General features: G+C 38.8%; 1 protein-coding gene across 1 annotated transcript in view; it reads left to right on the top strand.

The window, feature by feature from the left end:
* Nucleotides 1-17,352, top strand: part of cacna1fb (calcium channel, voltage-dependent, L type, alpha 1F subunit) — a gene marked incomplete at its 3' end in the record, with an annotated part of 61,435 nt that extends 44,083 nt beyond the window's left edge. Inside the window, exons 32-47 of the mRNA XM_079826340.1 lie at nt 353-418; nt 555-646; nt 822-981; nt 3,334-3,461; nt 3,545-3,641; nt 3,724-3,826; nt 4,088-4,189; nt 4,753-4,880; nt 8,688-8,807; nt 9,801-10,060; nt 10,167-10,190; nt 10,286-10,408; nt 11,907-12,064; nt 12,183-12,295; nt 13,076-13,423; nt 17,086-17,352. Coding sequence (XP_079682466.1) covers nt 353-418; nt 555-646; nt 822-981; nt 3,334-3,461; nt 3,545-3,641; nt 3,724-3,826; nt 4,088-4,189; nt 4,753-4,880; nt 8,688-8,807; nt 9,801-10,060; nt 10,167-10,190; nt 10,286-10,408; nt 11,907-12,064; nt 12,183-12,295; nt 13,076-13,423; nt 17,086-17,352 — 2,289 coding nt within the window. The remainder of the gene's footprint in view (nt 1-352; nt 419-554; nt 647-821; nt 982-3,333; nt 3,462-3,544; nt 3,642-3,723; nt 3,827-4,087; nt 4,190-4,752; nt 4,881-8,687; nt 8,808-9,800; nt 10,061-10,166; nt 10,191-10,285; nt 10,409-11,906; nt 12,065-12,182; nt 12,296-13,075; nt 13,424-17,085) is intronic.
* Nucleotides 17,353-19,253: the final 1,901 nt, after the last annotated feature.

The following is a 19,253-nucleotide window of genomic DNA, read 5'->3' as shown; positions in this document are numbered from 1 at the left end:
TTTGCGGCTGACCTTATTGCATATGCATTTCTAGGAGTTTCCCTTTTAGACGCAAAATTTCTCGGAGGAGAGTATTTAAATGAATCATACAAGATGATTTACTAAGGTTTGCGCTCATCAATTTACTGGTATTATTTATTGTCCAAAAAATGCATGTCTTAAACCAGACACTAATTTGCGCTGCTCTTGGTAGATTGTGTTGGTCATTATGGAAATAATCCGGCTGCTTTAATTTGTGTGTCATCAGTAGATCATGTGCAAACTTTCCACTCCCATCTGCGCTTTTTTGGAATTGCGCTCTTATGCTAATTTGCCCTGTTTAGTTAATCTGGCCCTTCTTTTTGTCCCTCAGGCCCTGCCGTATGTTGCTCTTCTGATCGCTATGATCTTCTTCATCTATGCTGTGATTGGAATGCAGGTAATTGGAGGCTGGGGAAATGTATATAGGATTTTATATATTTGTGTTATTATATTATTATGTCGTTTTTATCATTTATTTTCTAAAGAGACGAATAACTGTTTAAAAAATAATTAATGATTTCTCTCTTCGTCAGACATTCGGAAAGATCGCCATGCAGGACCACACGCAAATCAACAGGAATAACAATTTTCAGACCTTTCCGCAGGCTGTGCTGCTTCTATTCAGGTTAGAGAATGTCTGTAGCTCAAACAGTAGAGCATGGTGTTAGCCATGTAAAGTTCATGGAGTTTGATTGCTGGGAAATGCATGAACTGATACAAATTTATTCTTTGAATACAATGTAAGTTGATTTGGATAAAAGCATCTGCATAAATGTAATGTATGTACTCTTCATGTATAGGTGTGCAACAGGTGAAGCGTGGCAGGAGATCATGTTGTCCAGTCTTCCAGGGAAGCGCTGTGACCCTGAGTCAGACTATGAACCCGGTGAAGAATTCACCTGTGGCAGCAACTTTGCCATTATCTACTTCATCAGTTTCTTTATGCTTTGCGCCTTCTTGGTAATTGCACCGAATGTTGTTGTTGGTTAAATTAAAGGTCCTGTTCTTCGTGATCCCATTTTTCAAACTTTAGTTAGTGTGTAATGTTGCTGTTAGAGCATAAATAATACCTGTAAAGTTATAAAGCTCAAAGTTCAATGCCACGCGAGATATTTTATTTAACAGAAGTTCCCTTTCAAAGCCTACAGCAAACGGCTGGTTTGGACTACATCCCTGTACATCCTGCTTTAATTACGTCAGTAGAACAGTTTGTTGACTATAACCTCCGCCCACAAGAATACGCAAAAAAGGGGGCGTGGTCTTGTTGCTCTCCCACGTGGAGAAGAGGAAGTGTTGCGTTCGTAGAGTGTGTTTGTCGCCATGTCGTCGAGACGCTGTTATTTTCATCCCGGAGTCAAATCACCTTTGTTTGGCCTTCAGGGACGCTGTACTTTGAGCGCATGCATCTCCTCGTTATGGTAAGAGGCGTGACCTTTCCGGGCAACGTGCGCTAAGCTGCTGTCGAATCACAACACGGGAACCGCTGGCACAATCAGAACTCGTTACGTATTTCTAAAGGAGGGACTTCATAGAATAAGGAAATCTTCGAGCCATTTTTAGGACAGTGAAAACAGCGGTATACAGATAAGTACATTGTGTGAAAAATACTGTGTTTTTTTACACGCCAAACATTAACACGTTATATTGCACACTGTAAACAAAATCAAAGCTTCAAAAAAACAGGAAAAACGGGACCTTTAACTCTATTTTTGATAACTTTGCAGTTATATATACTATATTGCCAAAAGTATTAGGACACCCCTCCAAATCATTGAATTCAGGTGTTCCATGGCCAAAGGTGTATAAAACCTGCTTCTACGAACATTTGTGAAAGAATGGTTCGCTCTCAGGAGCTCAGTGAATTCAAGTGTGGTACAGTGATCGGTTGCCACCTCTGCAATAAGTCCATTCGTGAAATTGCCTCACTACTAAATATTCCACTGTCAACTGTTAGTGGTATTATAACAAATGTGGAAGCAATTGGGAACAACAGCAACTCATCCACGAAGTGGTAGGCCACGTAAAATCACAGAGCAGGGTCAGCGCATGCTGAGGCGCACAGTGCGCAGAAGAGCTACAGACCTCCAAACTTTGTGTGGCCTTCATATTAGCTCAAGAACAGTGCGTTGAGAGCTTCATGGAATGGGTTTCCATGGCCGAGTAGCTGCATTGAAGCCTTACATTACCAAGTGCAACGCAAAGTGTCAGATGCAGTGGTGTAAAGCATGGCGCCACTGGAGCAGTGGAGACGTGTTCTCTGGAGTGACGAATCACGCTTCTCTGTCTGGCAATCTGATGGACGAGTCTGGGTTTGGCGGTTGCCAGGAGAACGGTACTTGTCTGACTGCATTGGGCCAAGTATAAAGTTTGGTGGAGGTGGGATTATGGTGTGGCTTGTTTTTCAGGGGTTGGGCTTGGCCCCTTAGTTCCAGTGAAAGGAACTCTTAATGCTTCAGCATACAATTTCAGCATACAAAAGGGGATGGCCCCTTCCTGTACAAACATGACTGCTCACCAGTACACAAAGCAAGGTCCATAAAGACACAGATGAGCGAGTTTGGTGTGGAGGAATTTGACTGGCCTGCAAACAGTCCTGACCTCAACCCTAATGAATTACAGTGGAGACTGGGACCCAGGCCTTCTCGTCCAAAATCAGGGCCTAACCTCACAAATGCGCTTCTAAAATAATGGTAAAAAATTCCCATAAACACACTCCTAAACCTTTTGAAAAGCCTTCCCAGAAGAGTTGAAGCTGTTATAGCTGCAAAGGGTGGGCCAACTACAAATTAAACCCTACAGATTAAGAATGGGATGTCATTAAAGTTAATGTGCATGTAAAGGCAGGCGTCCCAAAAACTTTTGCCAATATAGTGTATATATATCATGGCCATGAAATAAGAAGTCGTTCACTCGTTTTAGTTAAATCGTGGCCACAAATTAAGAATTTGTTCTCACAATTTATTAATTCCTTCCCTCGGTTTAGTAAATAATTGCCATGTTGAACTAATTTGTTCCCTCATTTTGATTTAACTAAAAAAAGGGAAAGAATTTACAACGTGGTCACAATTTAGTAAAACAAAAGCGCAGACTGCGCACTATTTATTTAAAAATGAGGGAACGAATTAGTAAAACGTGCTGAGGTATTAGTACAGTCGTGTTCATGATATATAAACATTAACTGAAATAAAAATTATTGTTGAGCTCTTCATATTAATTATAATGCAGGACATAGTAGCCTTTCGTTGGCTGAAATGATTTCAGTGTGATTTGCATAGTTAAATGCAAATGTTTGTCTTTGTTGTGTATTTTCAGATTATTAACCTGTTTGTTGCCGTCATTATGGACAATTTCGACTATCTGACCCGTGATTGGTCAATTCTTGGACCACATCACCTAGATGAGTTCAAAAGAATCTGGTCAGAGTATGACCCTGAAGCCAAGTAAGACTATCAGTCTCTCTAATGCTTTTTATATTTAAACAAAAATGCTTTAATACTGATTTAAGTGTGTGTTTGTTTTCCAGGGGTCGTATTAAGCACTTAGATGTAGTGGCTTTGCTCAGGAGAATCCAGCCGCCACTTGGATTTGGGAAGCTCTGCCCTCATCGTGTGGCCTGCAAGGTGCAGACACACACACAAAATCCATCTGGTGTGTTCTCTTCCCTTTTTTTGTGTCTAATTTGTCTCCCTCTCTTTTTGGCAGAGGCTGGTTGCCATGAACATGCCCCTGAATAGTGATGGTACAGTGACCTTCAACGCCACCCTGTTTGCCCTGGTCAGAACAGCCCTGAAAATCAAAACTGACGGTCAGTACGGGCGTACACACAAACACTCACCCTTTGCATACTCATGCACTTCATCTCTCTGTTACAAAGCCCTTTTGTCATTGTCATATTTTTTTTTTTTGGGTCAAATTAAACATTACTAAATTCAACCTCATACAATCATATAGATGACCAAATATAATATTAATAGTAAGCCTTTTCTATAAGCAATTTGTATAAGCACAGGTGACATGTTCTTAGATAAATGTGTAAGCTTATGTGGCTATAATGTGTTGTTCTCAGGAAACCCAGATCAAGGGAATGAAGAGTTGAGAATCATCATTAGGAAGATCTGGAAGAGAACAAAACCCAAAATCCTGGATGAGGTTATTCCACCCCCTGCTGGTGAGTTCTTTCCTCGATTAAAAACAGTATATCTAGTTCCTCAAATCAGTCAAATGACCACATTTATAATGTATTAATTGACCGTTTCTAAATTCTACATTTGAATTGTAATGACAGTCCGAGGAATTTAATGAATTGCAAAAGAGTCACACAACACCAAAATGCACAAGAACATATAATTCAGGTATTCTGTATAAGGTATCCGTATTGTAAATCTACTTGATGCTGTTTGGATCCTTTTTGGCAGTTTTCTGGGAAATTAAATGTTCTTCCATCATGGTTCATAAAATTAAAGTTAATTTAATAGTATAATATAATGTATAACTTAGACACTTTTGTTGGTGGAATTTCATACATTGATTATTAATATCTAATGTTTCTGGAAATGCCTCATATGTTGTGCATGTGAAAACATGTTTATGAGTAATTTACACTAAAAATTAAATGTAGTATTAAATACGTGATATTTTTCTATATGTTTAATTTGACTTCCTTAAATTACATACAAACATAAGAAATTACATGTTCAACTTCTTGTGCTGTTTTAATTTAATCTGTTACAGATGAGGAAGTGACTGTGGGTAAATTCTACGCTACGTTCCTGATCCAGGACTATTTCAGGAAGTTCCGTAAAAGGAAAGAGAAAGTGGGTCTGGAAGAAACAGAGAATGGTAACCCTTCAGCTCTACAGGTAGATCTCTTATCACAGCTTTTAGCACATTTTATTCCTGCAGAGTAATTTCCCATGTATCTGGGCACAATAATACCTAAATTGGCTAAATCATACATTTTATGCAATTGCCCCACATTTGTCCTCATATGTAATGGGTGCATACAAATCCCACATCGAGAGATGATCCATTGAAGCAGACTAAACAAAAGTCTTTACTATAAAGCTGTGATCCTGGCAGTCTTCATGCCCAGTATCACTTTACACCGTTTCTGATTATTGTTCTCTGTGGGTGTGCTGTCATTGGAAGGTTAAGGCTACATGTGTGGGTTTTGTGTCCATGCTGCATGCATTTCATCATTCTTACAGGCCATTTCATCTGTGATAAGGTGGCCCAGGTTGCTTTTCTGCCAAACAATTTTGCTGCACACATTTAATCCTGGACAGAGAGCTATTGCTCACAACTCAGGTGGGACTTGAACCCACAATCCCCCGCTCCGGAGTCTGATGCTTTATCCTTTATGTCACTTCTTTCAGCATTAGCAATGTAGTCTCAGACAGTAATGCTAAGTATAAAACAGGAAAACAACAGCATTGTGATTTTCTCTTCCAGCCCTACTTGGGTTTTAAATGATCAGCTGTTATGTTCGCAGCCTCAATCATTCTTATATGATCTCAACTAATTCATCAAGGACTCACTTCAACTTCATCAGACAGGTTATCTTTGATAGGTGGATATTAGCTTTTTTGCGGTTTTAACTTGAGGCAAAATTGAGGTTTGTGACCTAGGTGGGACCTGAACCCACAATCCCCATCTCCATAGGCTGATGCCTTATCCATTAGGCCACTGGGCCTTCTTTAGCCATGTAGTCTCCAGTGATGGACAGTAACAAATTATTTTTACTTTGTTACTATACTTAAGTACATCTTTCAAGTTTCTGTACTTTATCCGTTTTTTATTTTTATTTTGGGAAACGTTTACTTTTACTTCACTACATTTCAGAGTATAATATTATACTTTTTTTCTCCACTACATTTCAACAAAATAATTCCTTGTTGTTTTGAACTGAAGAAATCGCCACCTGCTCTGAGACGCAATAGTGGTGACCAATTTGTGAACAAGCTAATTCATTTGAATGAACCTATTTAAAGGGGCTATATGCAACTTTTTCCCCAAAAATAAATGTAACAATAGCCTTTTTATTTTACCATTTATGACTCAAACATCTCCTGATGAGCATACTGACACCTTGTCCGCTCACAGTGGGTGCACATATAAGCCTGTATCCTATTTTTCCTTTTTTCTGGCGGGTCGTCTTTTCCCGCGCTGTCTGCGGATGTGACGCCACCACCGCTGCGAGAGCGAGCAGAAAATGAGAGCAGTTCTGTTTTTTGGCCACAGGTGTCAGTCGCGAGTTTAAATTTCAGAAAAACGCATATAGCCCCTTTAAGCAGTTCCCAAATCGCACTGAACGATTCATTCATGAATTGGACTGATCCGACTGCATCTGTTCTTGAGTCAACAACTCACAAATTCAAATTATCCTGTCAGAGCGAGTCTGCAGTTAACAATTCACTGAATTCACAAGACTCAAAATGAGCCAAGAACAGGAGACCCTAGGAGAGGCTGCTCACTGCAGAGCCATGTGTGGAGTGTGAAGGCCATCTCCCCCTATCTGGGCGTCCAGCTCCCCCTCTCTGAATGTAATTTGGGCGTAATGGGTGGAGCTAGAATGTCCAACCACACCCTAACCCTCCCCATAACTCTATCCCTCCACCCATTAGATCCACAGAGGTGGAGCTGGACTAGGTCAAGCTCAACCCATGACATTCAGAAAGGTGGAGCTGGACGTCATTTGGCACTGCAGTGAGCACCACTTGGAGCGACTGATGGAGCAAAAAGTAAGTTGTTTAAGTTGCTGTTTAAGCCCATTGTATGAAATGCAATGTGGAGATGTCTACACTTGTGTATTACCATCTGAACATGGTAGGTTTTAGGTAAAAACTAAACATAACGTTAAAATAATGCAAATTAATGCCCATGCATCTTCCTGGCTGCTGTAGCTGTTTCAGATGAAACTAGTATGTTTAGCACAGGAGTGGTCAGATAGTCGAAATTTTCCATAATGATGGCAAAAAAACTTTTCAGGTTAATAATCTGAAAATTAGGAGTAGTAAGTAGTGAACACACACGCACAAGGAGCAGTGGGAAGCTATTTTCACTGGGAGGGACTGTTGGTTGGGTGCCTTGCTCAAGGGCACCTCAGTCATTTCCTGCCAGTATTGAGAATTGAACACACAACCTTCGGGTTACCAGTTTAACTCTCTAACCATTAGGCCATGGCTGCCTCCAAACTCAAACTCAAACTCAAACTCAAACTCAAACTCAAACTCAAACTCAAAGTCAGAGTCAAAGTCAAAGTAGTGCTGGCTACTTGAAAAATCATAATAATAAAAGACTGAGCTGTAACCTATTTAAATTTAAGCTCTATCTGTGTGTCTAGTGCATTATACCCCCTACCCACACACACATATTTTGATGAGTATATAAGAGGGGATAGAGTATATAAAATTGCATAATAAATAAACATTCATCAATCAGTGCTTTTTACTTTTAATACGCACATTAAAATCAAGTAAAAGGAACTGGAGTAATATTTTAATATGGTATCTGTACTTTTACTCCAGTACTTGATTTGTGTGCTTCATCCACCATTAGTAGTCTCAGTCAGTAATATTAAATATAAGCCATTCCAACACAACAATAATGTTAATTTCTCTTCTAACCCTTCTTGGTTTTAAATGATCATTGTTAGGTTTGCAACCTCCGTCCTTTTCATGTGATCTAAGCAAACTCACCAAGCAGCAGGACACTTCTTTTTTTCTTTTTTGAAGTGACTTGTGAAGGCCAAATATGGTAACCCATACTCCGAAATGAACCCATCCAAGTTAGTACACACACATTAGAAGCTGTGAGTAGTGAACACGCACACACACTGCAAACCATGGACACACACCCGGTGTCACAGTCATGTTCAGTTTGCTTTGGTTTTCATTTATCACAAATGTCTCCCTTTGTTTCATTTTGCCGCTACAATCTGCCACCATAGACACTGACACCATTCATCACAGCTATTCGTCTTTTAGTTAATTATCACTGTGTATTTAGTTCCTCCCTTAGTTTATTGTCGGTTGTTGTTTGTGTTAAGACACACTGTCTAGTTTTGAGTGGTTTGAATAAATCTTATGTTATTTCATCTTCATCTTCATCTTCATATTGGATCCAGCGTTACACCCGGAGTAGTGGGCAGCCGTTTTGCTGTGGCGCCTGGGGAGCGATTGGGGGTTAGGTGCCTTGCTCAGGGACACCTCAATCATTTCCTGCCGGTATTGAGAACCTAGTCTGACTCTCTAACCATTAGGCCACTACTGGCCTTCAGTTTCATAATTCTAACAGACATGTTATCTTTGATCTAAGTGGCTGATAGCTTTTATACAATTTAAACTAGAATGTAGGTTTGGCCACACAAATGTAAGGTTTGCGACCCAAATGGGACTTAAACCTACATTTCCCAGCTCCAGAGGCTGATTCTTTATCCATTAGGCCACTAGGCCTCTGTCAATTTTAAAGCAACCTTTTTTAGAGCCCATTTTAAATCATGTCAAATATGATTAAAACCTTATCTGTTAAGCTGCTGGGCCATCATTTAGTCAGTGGTTTCTGAATTTTCTGGTAATTTTGGTTTCTGTGGCCTGATTGTATGTGTTGTATAACTGAGCTGCATATATACTGTGGTACCTCTCTCTTTCCGTGTGCATCTGTGTCAGGCAGGGCTGCGAACTCTGCAGGACTTGGGGCCAGAAATGAGACTGGCCATGAATGCAGATATGGAGGAGGACGAGGATGGTTTGGAGGAGGAGCAAGAGGAGGATGATGCTCATTATACGGTGCTTAACACTTCAAACCATCAACATTCTTTTGGAGCACATTTATGAAAATTAAATTAGTCGTTTTTTTTTTTTAATCAGTCAATTAGCTGAATTTGTTTTGCATAATGAGTTCATATACTGTAGATTCACTAAATGGAAATATTCCATTATAACCAGATAGACAGAGACAGAAGAATTAGAACATTATTCAGAGTAATGAGACACTTGGTCTTTGGGGACGGATGGTAATTTGAGTACCAGATTTACTCTGACAGGAGCAGATATCAGGTAATGAATAATGGTTTGGGCTGAGGATTTTTTGGTGTAAGTGTAGGTGTAGATGTTGTGGCTTGCTTGGTCAAATTAAATGAGTATATAAACTATAGCATTGCCTTAACGTCAATCAAAGATTGTATGATTGCTAATAGTTTGCTTTCTTTAGGTAAAGTACACCACATTTTGCCGGACACTTTTAAGGTGTTGTCAGTCCAGCCACACAAAAAGCTTACAACCCAGGTGGGACTTGAACCCACAATCCCCAGCTCCGGAGGCTGATGCCTTATCCATTAGGCCACTGGGCCTCTGTTTAGCTCTATTTTTGTTTAGCTTCAGCAATAATCAAATCCTTAAATAGTTTTCAGTATCACATGATCCTCCAGAAATCATTCAAATGTACTGATTTGGTGCTCAAGAAACATTTCTTATTATTATCAGTGTTGCAAAATCATGGTTTTGTGGAAACCATGATACCTTTTTGTTTTACCGATTCTTCGATGAATAGAAGGTTCAAATCTTTTGTAACATTATAAATGTTTTTACTGTCACTTTTGATCAATCTAATATATTATTGCTAAATAAGTTTTGATTTCTTTCAAAAACAAATCACACTGACTGCAAACTTTTGAATGGTAGTGTAAATATAAATATAAATCGTTAAAACAATTGTCATACTTATATTTTATTTTAATATATCATTCTGGTGTGTTTTCTCTCATATTGCTGACCTTTTAGAATGAAAATGGCTATGCAGGCCACGCTGAGCCCTCAAGCAGAAGCCGGCGCTCCTCTTTGGCCACTACTCCTGGCGTCGCACCTGTTCCTGTCTCAGGAGATGGCATCTCGAATGGGGGACTGGGACGTAGGAGCTCCCTTGCAAAAACACAGAATGGTAACGGTCCTCTGGAGCACGAAAACTTCAGGAGAAGAGACAGCATGCGTTCCTCCCTTCATTACCAACACAAGAATGGTGTGATTGACCAGCTGCCCAAGAGGTAAATCTAGTTGGTTGTATTGCATTTATTTATATTATACATTATACCTCATATTAACTATGTAATTAATTTGTATTTTTGCATAACGCTTTTTTTTTTTTGATAGACCATCGTACTACAAATACCCAAGGTAAGCATTCAGCAGATAGTTTGTAGCACCTCCCAGGACCTTTTTCTGTTCTCTCAGTCTCCTGCTGACTGCCGGTTTCCTCTTTTCTCCCTCAGGAGGGAATCCAGAGACAGGTTCTCTTCTCCGCTGTCTCGGAGAGAGGAAGGTGGTGAATACCCTGGAGAGCAGCGCTTCTATGGAAAAGACGAGGACAGCGAGAGTGTCATCTCTAGAGAAAGGTACTCATAAACTCTTACCTTTGCCTGAATGAGTGAATTAATATTTTGTTGCAGTTTAATTTAAAAGGTATGCTGTGTAACTTTTATTTTCTCAATACATCATCAATCCTTCATCCAAAATGTGTTTTTGTCTTACCCTGATTCACTATGGTAAGTTTATATTTTAGACCTGATGGGATAATTTTTTGTAAATGTTGTGAAGGCGATGCGGAGATGCCGTTTTTTGTTACTCAAATGGTGAGTAAGGTATTTTATTGAACAGATAAATTGCCATTTGTAGCTCTCTAACAGAGTTTATTGCAAAGCATCATCTTTTAAGAGTCATTTCATTATTGTTGTAGTGCAGTACTTTTCAAGGAAGTACCGTGTCTATTAATGGGTATAGCTACAGTTACTACTTCAGCTAGTCAGCTTAAGATCCTTTCCATCTAAACTGGTTATATCTCTTAAACCTAGTAGTGAATGTTTTATGAGCAGTAGGATAACCATATTCATCCACACAGTCACGCAGAGCTGAAGCACAACAAAAACAACGTCCTTTCGCAAAATGCATGCAGTTTTGTTTTCTAACCACTAGATTTAACCAAAGGGTTAACCAAAGGTTACATAGTGTACACTATATTGCCAAAAGTTTTGGGATGTCTGCTTTTACATTCACATGAACTTTAATGACATCCCATTCTTAATCCATAGGGTTTAATGTGGAGTTGACTCATCCTTTGCAGCTATAACAGCTTTGACTCTTCTGAGAAGGCTCTCCACAGGGTTTAGGAGTGTGTTTATGGGAATTTTTCACCATTTTTCTAGAAGCGCATTTGTGAGGTCAGGCACTGATGTTGGATGAGAAGGCCTGGCTCGCAGTCTCCGCTCTAATTCATCCCAAAAGTGTTCTATCGGGTTGAGGTCAGGACTCTGTGCAGGCCGGTCAAGTTCCTCCACACCAAACTCGCTCATCCGTGTCTTTATGGACCTTGCTTTGTGCACTGGTGCGCAGTCATGTTGGAACAGGAAGGGGCCATCCCCAAATAAATAATCCATAATACACCAAACTTTACACTTGGCACAATGCAGTCAGGCCAGTACCGTTCTCCTGGCAACAGCTAAAAACCCATCCATTGGATTGCTAGACAGAGAAGCGTGATTTGTCACTCCAGAGAACACGTCTCCACTGCTCTAGAGTCCAGTGGCGGCGTGCTTTACACCACTGCATCTGACACTTTGCATTACACTCAGAGATGTAAGGCTTGGATGCAGCTGCTCGGCCATGGAAACCCATTCCATGAAGCTCTCTACGCACTGTTCTTGAGCTAATCTGAAGGCCACACAAAGTTGACTTGCACATTGCACAGGAGGCAACCTATCACGTTACCACGCTTGAATTCACTGAGCTCCTGAGAGTTGTTTGTATACACACTTGTTTGTATACACCTTTGGCCAAAATAGTGTACCTTATAGTGTACCTTTAAGAAAAAATCTAACATCTGTTTTTCGTCCTCAGGCATGGTTATCCAGAGGACAGCACAATGTTCTCAGGACATAGAGACATGTATGATGGCCACTCTATGAGACACCCTGTCTACGGTAATCATTATGGAAACAGTTATGAAGAAGGAAGGAGGACAGCACGAAGACGCCTACTGCCAGCAACACCAACTGGTAAAATTATCTAATTTTTTCATAATTATTAATTATAATGTTGTTTGGAGGTAATTAAGAGATTGTGCCTTAAATTAATCTGTATATTTCATCCTGGTTTTTTTTGTCCATTTCTCAGGGAGAAAGACTTCATTTAACATACAGTGTTTAAGAAGGCAAGGTAGTAGCGATGATCTGCCCATCCCAGGAACGTACCACCAGAACTCCCCACCCTGCAGAGTCCGTTCACAGGTAATGTTACTATGCTATATACCAAATAGTGTTATGTTTGTTCTTACATCTTCTCCAGGGTTGTAATTATATACATTTCATAAAATGCATTATTTTAGTATTCACATTAATTTGATTTATTTATTTATTTTATTTATGTTTTATTCAATGAGTAAGGTGGCTTGGATAATAAAATAAAACATTGAAATAAATGACATAAAAATTAATTTTTCACATTATCACAAATGCCTTTTATTGATTTTGTTGTTTTACCCTTTTCCCAGACCTTCAATGGAATAATAATTATTTTAACAAATATGAAAAGAAACAAATAGTGAAATAAATGTACACATTTTAATATTTATTGTGTGAAAATGATTATGTATCAATCTCAAGTATGTGCTTCACTAACACTGTTGTCTGTTTGGTAAATACATTTAAGAAAAAAAGTGTACTAGGGGTAAAATTGTACACAGCTGTACAAATGTGACCAACAATTTTGTGTCAAAATATTTTAATTATATTTATTATGGATATGTTAAAAGGCTACTTGTGAAAGTAGTCTTAGAAGAAAGATTAAACAAGCCTGAAAATATTCTACCAGATTTTATTTTACAAAAGCCCACAGGGTCTAAAAACGCCTGTAGATGAAGAAACACCTTATGTTCACACAGTTCACAGTTCCTGGTAGACAATTGCTTTTTATAACAGGAGTGGCTCCCTTGAATATTTAGGACAACATTACTTAGTTTTTGAACAGAACCTATGTCACTCATTTTTTTTTGTCTCTCTCGTGCTCAGGGATACGGCAGTTACGATTCTCGTCGCAGCAGTGCAAGATCGTCCACGGGTTCAACAGCATCCTGGGCGAACACTGGCCCTCGACGGGGTCGTCTCCTCTACGCTCCCCTTATCTTGGTAGAGGAGGAAGGAGCAGCGGGGGCTGGTAATATGGGCATCTGGGACAAAAAGTCTAGTTCCGTTGGAGTGCCTGCATCGGTTCAGCACCCCAGTTCGGGATGGTACTCGGGACCCTCTGCTGGTGGAGGGGGGCAGCCATATAGAGCCTACACCACCCTAAGAGTCCCTACCCAACTCAGTCCTCATTACAGCGAGAAGAGAGGCAGCGCTGACAGTCTGGTGGAAGCGGTATGAGTGGAGAAACACTAGAGCATGAGAGCAACATTATAGTAATAGAACAAAAATAACATTACAGACACATTACAGCTTAACTACATCAATATTACAGTAACATTATAACATGTTACAACTAAAACAACATTAAAGCATCAAGGGAACATTTCAAAAGTAGCACAGCAACACTGAAGCAAACACAGGAGCTCTTCATTAAATTAGTAATGCTGCTATGATGGATGTATAGTATAATATATCTATCTATCTATCGTCTTTATATAATTTACAATATATAATAATGTAATGTAATGTTTTTGTATAAATATAATACAATAATATGAATATATTTTAAATAGTGCTGTCAAATCGATTTGTTTGTGTTTACATAATAAATGTGTGTGTACTGTGTAGAGTTATTAAGCATTTATAAATACACACATATTGTTTTAACATTTATATATAAAATATTAATATTATATAAAAATATATACTGTATATACAGTGAGGAAAATAAGTATTTGAACACCCTGCTATTTTGCAAGTTCTCCCACTTAGAAATCATGGAGGGGTCTGAAATTGCCATCGTAGGTGCATGTCCACTGTGAGAGACATAATCTATTAAAAAAAATCCAGAAATCACAATGTATGATTTTTTAACTATTTATTTGTATGATACAGCTGCAAATAAGTATTTGAACACTTGTCTATCAGCTAGAATTCTGACCCTCAAAGACCTGTTAGTCTGCCTTTAAAATGTCCACCTCCAATCCATTTATTATCCTAAATTAGATGCACCTGTTTGAGGTCGTTAGCTGCATAAAGACACCTGACCACCCCATACAATCAGTAAGAATCCAACTACTAACATGGCCAAGACCAAAGAGCTGTCCAAAAACACTAGAGACAAAATTGTATACCTCCACAAGGCTGGAAAGGGTTACGTGGAAATTGCCAAGCAGCTTGGTGAAAAAAGATCCACTGTTGGAGCAATCATTAGAAAATGGAAGAAATTAAACATGACTGTCAATCTCCCTCGGACTGGGGCTCCATCCAAGATCTCACCTCTGGGGTCTCAATGATCCTAAGAAAGGTGAGAAATCAGCCCATAACTACACAGGAGGAGCTGGTCAATGACCTGAAAAGAGCTGGGACCACCGTTTTCAAGGTTACTGTTGGTAATACACTGAGACGTCATGGTTTGAAATCATGCATGGCACGGAAGGTTCCCCTGCTTAAACCAGCACATGTCCAGGCCCGTCTTAAGTTTGCCAATGACCATTTGGATGATCCAGAGGAGTCATGGGAGAAAGTCATGTGGTCAGATGAGACCAAAATAGAACTTTTTGGTCATAATTCCACTAAACGTGTTTGGAGGAAGAAGAATGATGAGTACCATCCCAAGAACACCATCCCTACTGTGAAGCATGGGGGTGGTAGGAAGGAGAGGATGACCGGGGCCATGTATTGCGAGATTTTGGGGAACAACCTCCTTATCTCAGTTAGAGCATTGAAGATGGGTCGAGGCTGGGTCTTCCAACATGACAATGACCCGAAGCACACAGCCAGGATAACCAAGGAGTGGCTCTGTAAGAAGCATATCAAGGTTCTGGCGTCTCCAGACCTAAACCCAATAGAGAATCTTTGGAGGGAGCTCAAACTCTGTGTTTCTCAGCGACAGGCCAGAAACCTGACTGATCTAGAGAAGATCTGTGTGGAGGAGTGGGCCAAAATCCCTCCTGCAGTGTGTGCAAACCTGGTGAAAAACTACAGGAAACGTTTGACCTCTGTAATTGCAAACAAAGGCTACTGTACCAAATATTAACATTGATTTTATCAGGTGTTCAAATACTTATTTGCAGCTGTATCATACAAATAAATAGTTAAAAAATCATACATTGTGATTTCTGAATTTCTTTTTTTAGATTATGTCTCTCACAGTGGACATGCACCTACGATGACCATTTCAGACCCCTCCATGATTTCTAAGTGGGACAACTTGCAAAATAGCAGGGTGTTCAAATACTTATTTTCCTCACTGTACATGCAAATAGTTCTTAAATATATACATGAATGAGTGTGTATTTATGTATACACTAGTGCTGGGCAAATTAACGCGTTAACGCGGGCGATTCATTTTTTCAGTTTAACGCATTAAAAATATTTAATGCAATTAACGCAGCATCCGTATTTATATCCATTTTTGCCCAGCGTTACATTATTTGATCACGCTCTTATTCATGTAAATGCTTTTAAACAATCTAAGCGCGACAAGACACAAGAGAACGCGCTGTATGTCAATGTCCTGTCTGTGTGGGTGCGTCTCAATCAGATCCCTAGTTCAGTGCTAGTCAGGGCACTGATCAGGGAGTTGGACACATTCATGTACACGATATACTGATTCACCACCTAGGAAGCTAATCGAGGGACACCCTGACACACACACTCGACACCAGTCTCGTGCACACATCGAGTTCTCTTTCGCTCTTGAACAAAAAATAACACAGAGAATTTTGCCAAAACGCTAGTTTTGTAGAGTATTCTCATATTAGGAGTCTTAAATTAGTTAAATAACGTCTTAAATGAACATGAAAATGAGATGCGCGTGACAACGCGTCAGATCCGCGTCATGTTCGGCAGCGGCTGATCTTAAAATGACAGCAGCACTGATGATGTCTGTCATTAATATTCATCAAAGAACAACGGGAAGAACAACGGGAAAAATGGTAGCTTTAATGATGATTAATCTATATTTAATTTACTATTTATGCAGTTAAGAAAGGGGTTGATAACTTTATTCAATTTCTGTGTAGACTATGTCTAACTGGGAAGGCCGTGGGTAAATATAACATTTATTATAATATTGTTAATGTTTTTTATTTTTTAAAGCCTAATAAATGTTGATAGTGGTAGCTTTCAGTTATACTGTAATGTAACGTCATTAATATTTCATAGAAACATTAGTATCAGTGATACTGGCCTACATTCATAAAAAGATGCCATTACAACAAATATTTAAAATATGCTGTCTTTAAATTGTTTCTTCATTCATTTGGAGAGTAACTGAAATTATTACAGTATCAAAATATTAAAAACTCCAATGTTTTTTTAATTGCGATTAATCATGATTAATTACAGGAAAAATTTGATTAATTCGTATTTTTTTCATCGATTTACAGCACTTATACATAATAATTATACACAATACACACACACATATTATGTAAACACAAACTTTTATTTTGGATTTGATTAATCGCGATTAATCGATTTGACAGCTCTAATTTTAAAATGTTTTCATTTTTAAATTAGTCCTGTCAAATCGTTTAATCGTGATTTTCAGAAATAATTCTAATATACTGATCTAGGGCTCAAGAAAGATTCTTATTATTATCAATGTGGAAAACATTTTTGTGGAAACCGTAATACTTCTTTTTCAGGATTCTCTGACAGAACAACATTTATTATAAATAGAAATATTTTGTAACATTATAAATGTCTTCACTGTCACTTTAGATCAATTTAATGCATTCTTGCTGAATAAATGTATTAATTTCTAATAAAAAATCTTGCAGACCCCGAACCCCTTTCAAAAACCCCAGAACTTTTGAAAGGTAATTTGCACGTGTATAATTCCATCACTCTCGGTCACTTCAGATCTTTCATTTTCTCATCCACAGGTCTTGATCTCTGAAGGTTTGGGGTTGTATGCCAAGGACCCAAAATTTGTAGCCTTTGCCAAGCGTGAGATTGCAGATGCCTGTCACATGACCATAGATGAGATGGAAAGTGCTGCAAGTGATCTCCTAAACCGTGGGGGCTCTGGGGAAAGCCAAGGCTTCCTGAACCACGCAGACATGGGACCCATATACAGTGACGAGGAGCCAATCAGGAGCCACGAGGAAGAGGAGCTGGCTGATGAGATGACTTGTGTTACGTCTTTCTAAATATAACAGAAAAAGAGCCAATCAAGACCTCACTGGGTGGAGCAACAGTATCCTGCCTGACCAATCACATTGTTCATGCTGCTCTGAGTCAGAAAAAGGAGGTTTTGCTCAAAAATAGTGTGAGTGGATCATGCTGTGAAAGAGACCCGCTCCCGTTTACCCTGTCTACATGGCAGTTTTAAATTCTTTAAATACAAATCTCTGAAAAGACTCTTTTTATAAACAGCTTATCATGTTGAACATGTTTTATATATGTAAATGTGTTTTTACTCCATCATTCTTGTTTATGTCTGTCTGTCTAATTTTAAATGTCACTTAGGAGGGATACTCCTACCTAAAATATAAAAACAGTCATTTAAAGTATTTAAATAATATAATAATAATAATACATAATTGAAATAATCTGCATCAACACTTATAAAAAGTTTTTTTTTTTCTTTTCAGGTTTGTCTTGCATTTTGTGTGTATGTGGGTTTTTTTTCTTCTCCAGTTGTCCATTATAGGCTCCAGTATTGCTTGATCGTTTTTGAATGTGGGTTAAAGTGGTGTTTACTCCAATTCCAACTTGCAATTCAATTTTAAAATAAAAAAAATATCATCTTGAAACAAAAAGCACACTGTTTAGGAGCAACAAATCCTACTTGTGTCTGGTTGTACAGAGCATGGCCAGGACATTTTTTAGGACAGTGAACAGTATATTTTTGCCTTTTTTCTTTTAATTTCTTTTTTATTCCATTTCTGCTGTATCATACATGTGGATGATTTTACAAATATTGTTTATATACCTACCCACTTTAGTCTCGTCAGTTTTCTTTTACTGATCACAATACCTATAGGACAGCCATAGCAACAATGATCTATTCAGTCGGAGGACACAGCTCTCTATTCATCGAGCTCATTCAATAAAAATGGAAATTACTGAACATTTCTAAAAATAAAATTACCACACACTGCAGATGTGAGCATATCTGACATACCACGTTTCTATGTAATCCCCAGCATTTGCTCCCTTCCAAAACAATTTTATTACATTAGTGTAAATATACAGAACATTATTAATAAAACCACTTCATATTTATATGTGTGGTTGAATGAGAGTTTATTTCTTAAATTCTGAATGATGTTTGTAAACCAATATAAAGAGGAAATGTTTCCACTGTTTGCAACCTGTCTTTTTTTTATTATCTGGGCTATTGTGAGAAAGCTTTTCGCAAAGCCATTTTGTAATGCAAACATTTTCTGATTACAGGCCCAGTGGCCATAAGGATAAGCCATCAGCCTCCAGAGCTAAGGATTGTGGGATCAAGTCCCACCTGGCTGCTCTATACTATATGTGTTTAGGCGAGAGAGAAAGAAAATTCCCCAAATTAAGTTGCCTATGTTCTTTCTCCTCCATCAAGTACTCCATCTCTCTGACATCAACAAATCTTCTAAGGTACATACATATTTATGATCAGGATTCACAACCTTCAATTCATAAACCACTTAGACTTGGGGAACAGTCCGTGTGAAGGAAAGATTTTCTGGGAACTATAAGCTGTACTGATGCATAGTGTGTTACTGGAAATCTTCAGCACTGATTTGAGGCCAGACCGCTTTGCAAGACAATGGCTTCAAATATAGTGGTGCATTGTGGGGGAGGGCAATTTCTTTAGCCCTATTGGCCCTCGAGCACAACTGTTCCACCCCTTCTTCCAGACATCTGGATCTATGACAAAAAATGTTCTGCGTCATCACTTCTTTATCAAAGTTCAGCATTTCTCAGCCTCATCTACAATAATGAGGGGAAATTAAAGCACATGTTTTGCCATTGAGATGCTCTCATAGCATACATAGAGAGACGTAATGAGTGTTTTCTTTAGCAGTGAGAACAAGACCAGCTGCAGTGCTTTGGGCTTCAA

The sequence above is a fragment of the Gobio gobio genome (genome assembly GCF_949357685.1).
Source record: "Gobio gobio genome assembly, chromosome: 10".
Taxonomy (NCBI): domain Eukaryota; kingdom Metazoa; phylum Chordata; class Actinopteri; order Cypriniformes; family Gobionidae; genus Gobio; species Gobio gobio.
Note: the sequence above shows the minus strand (reverse complement) of the source record. Positions and strands in the feature narration are given on the sequence as shown.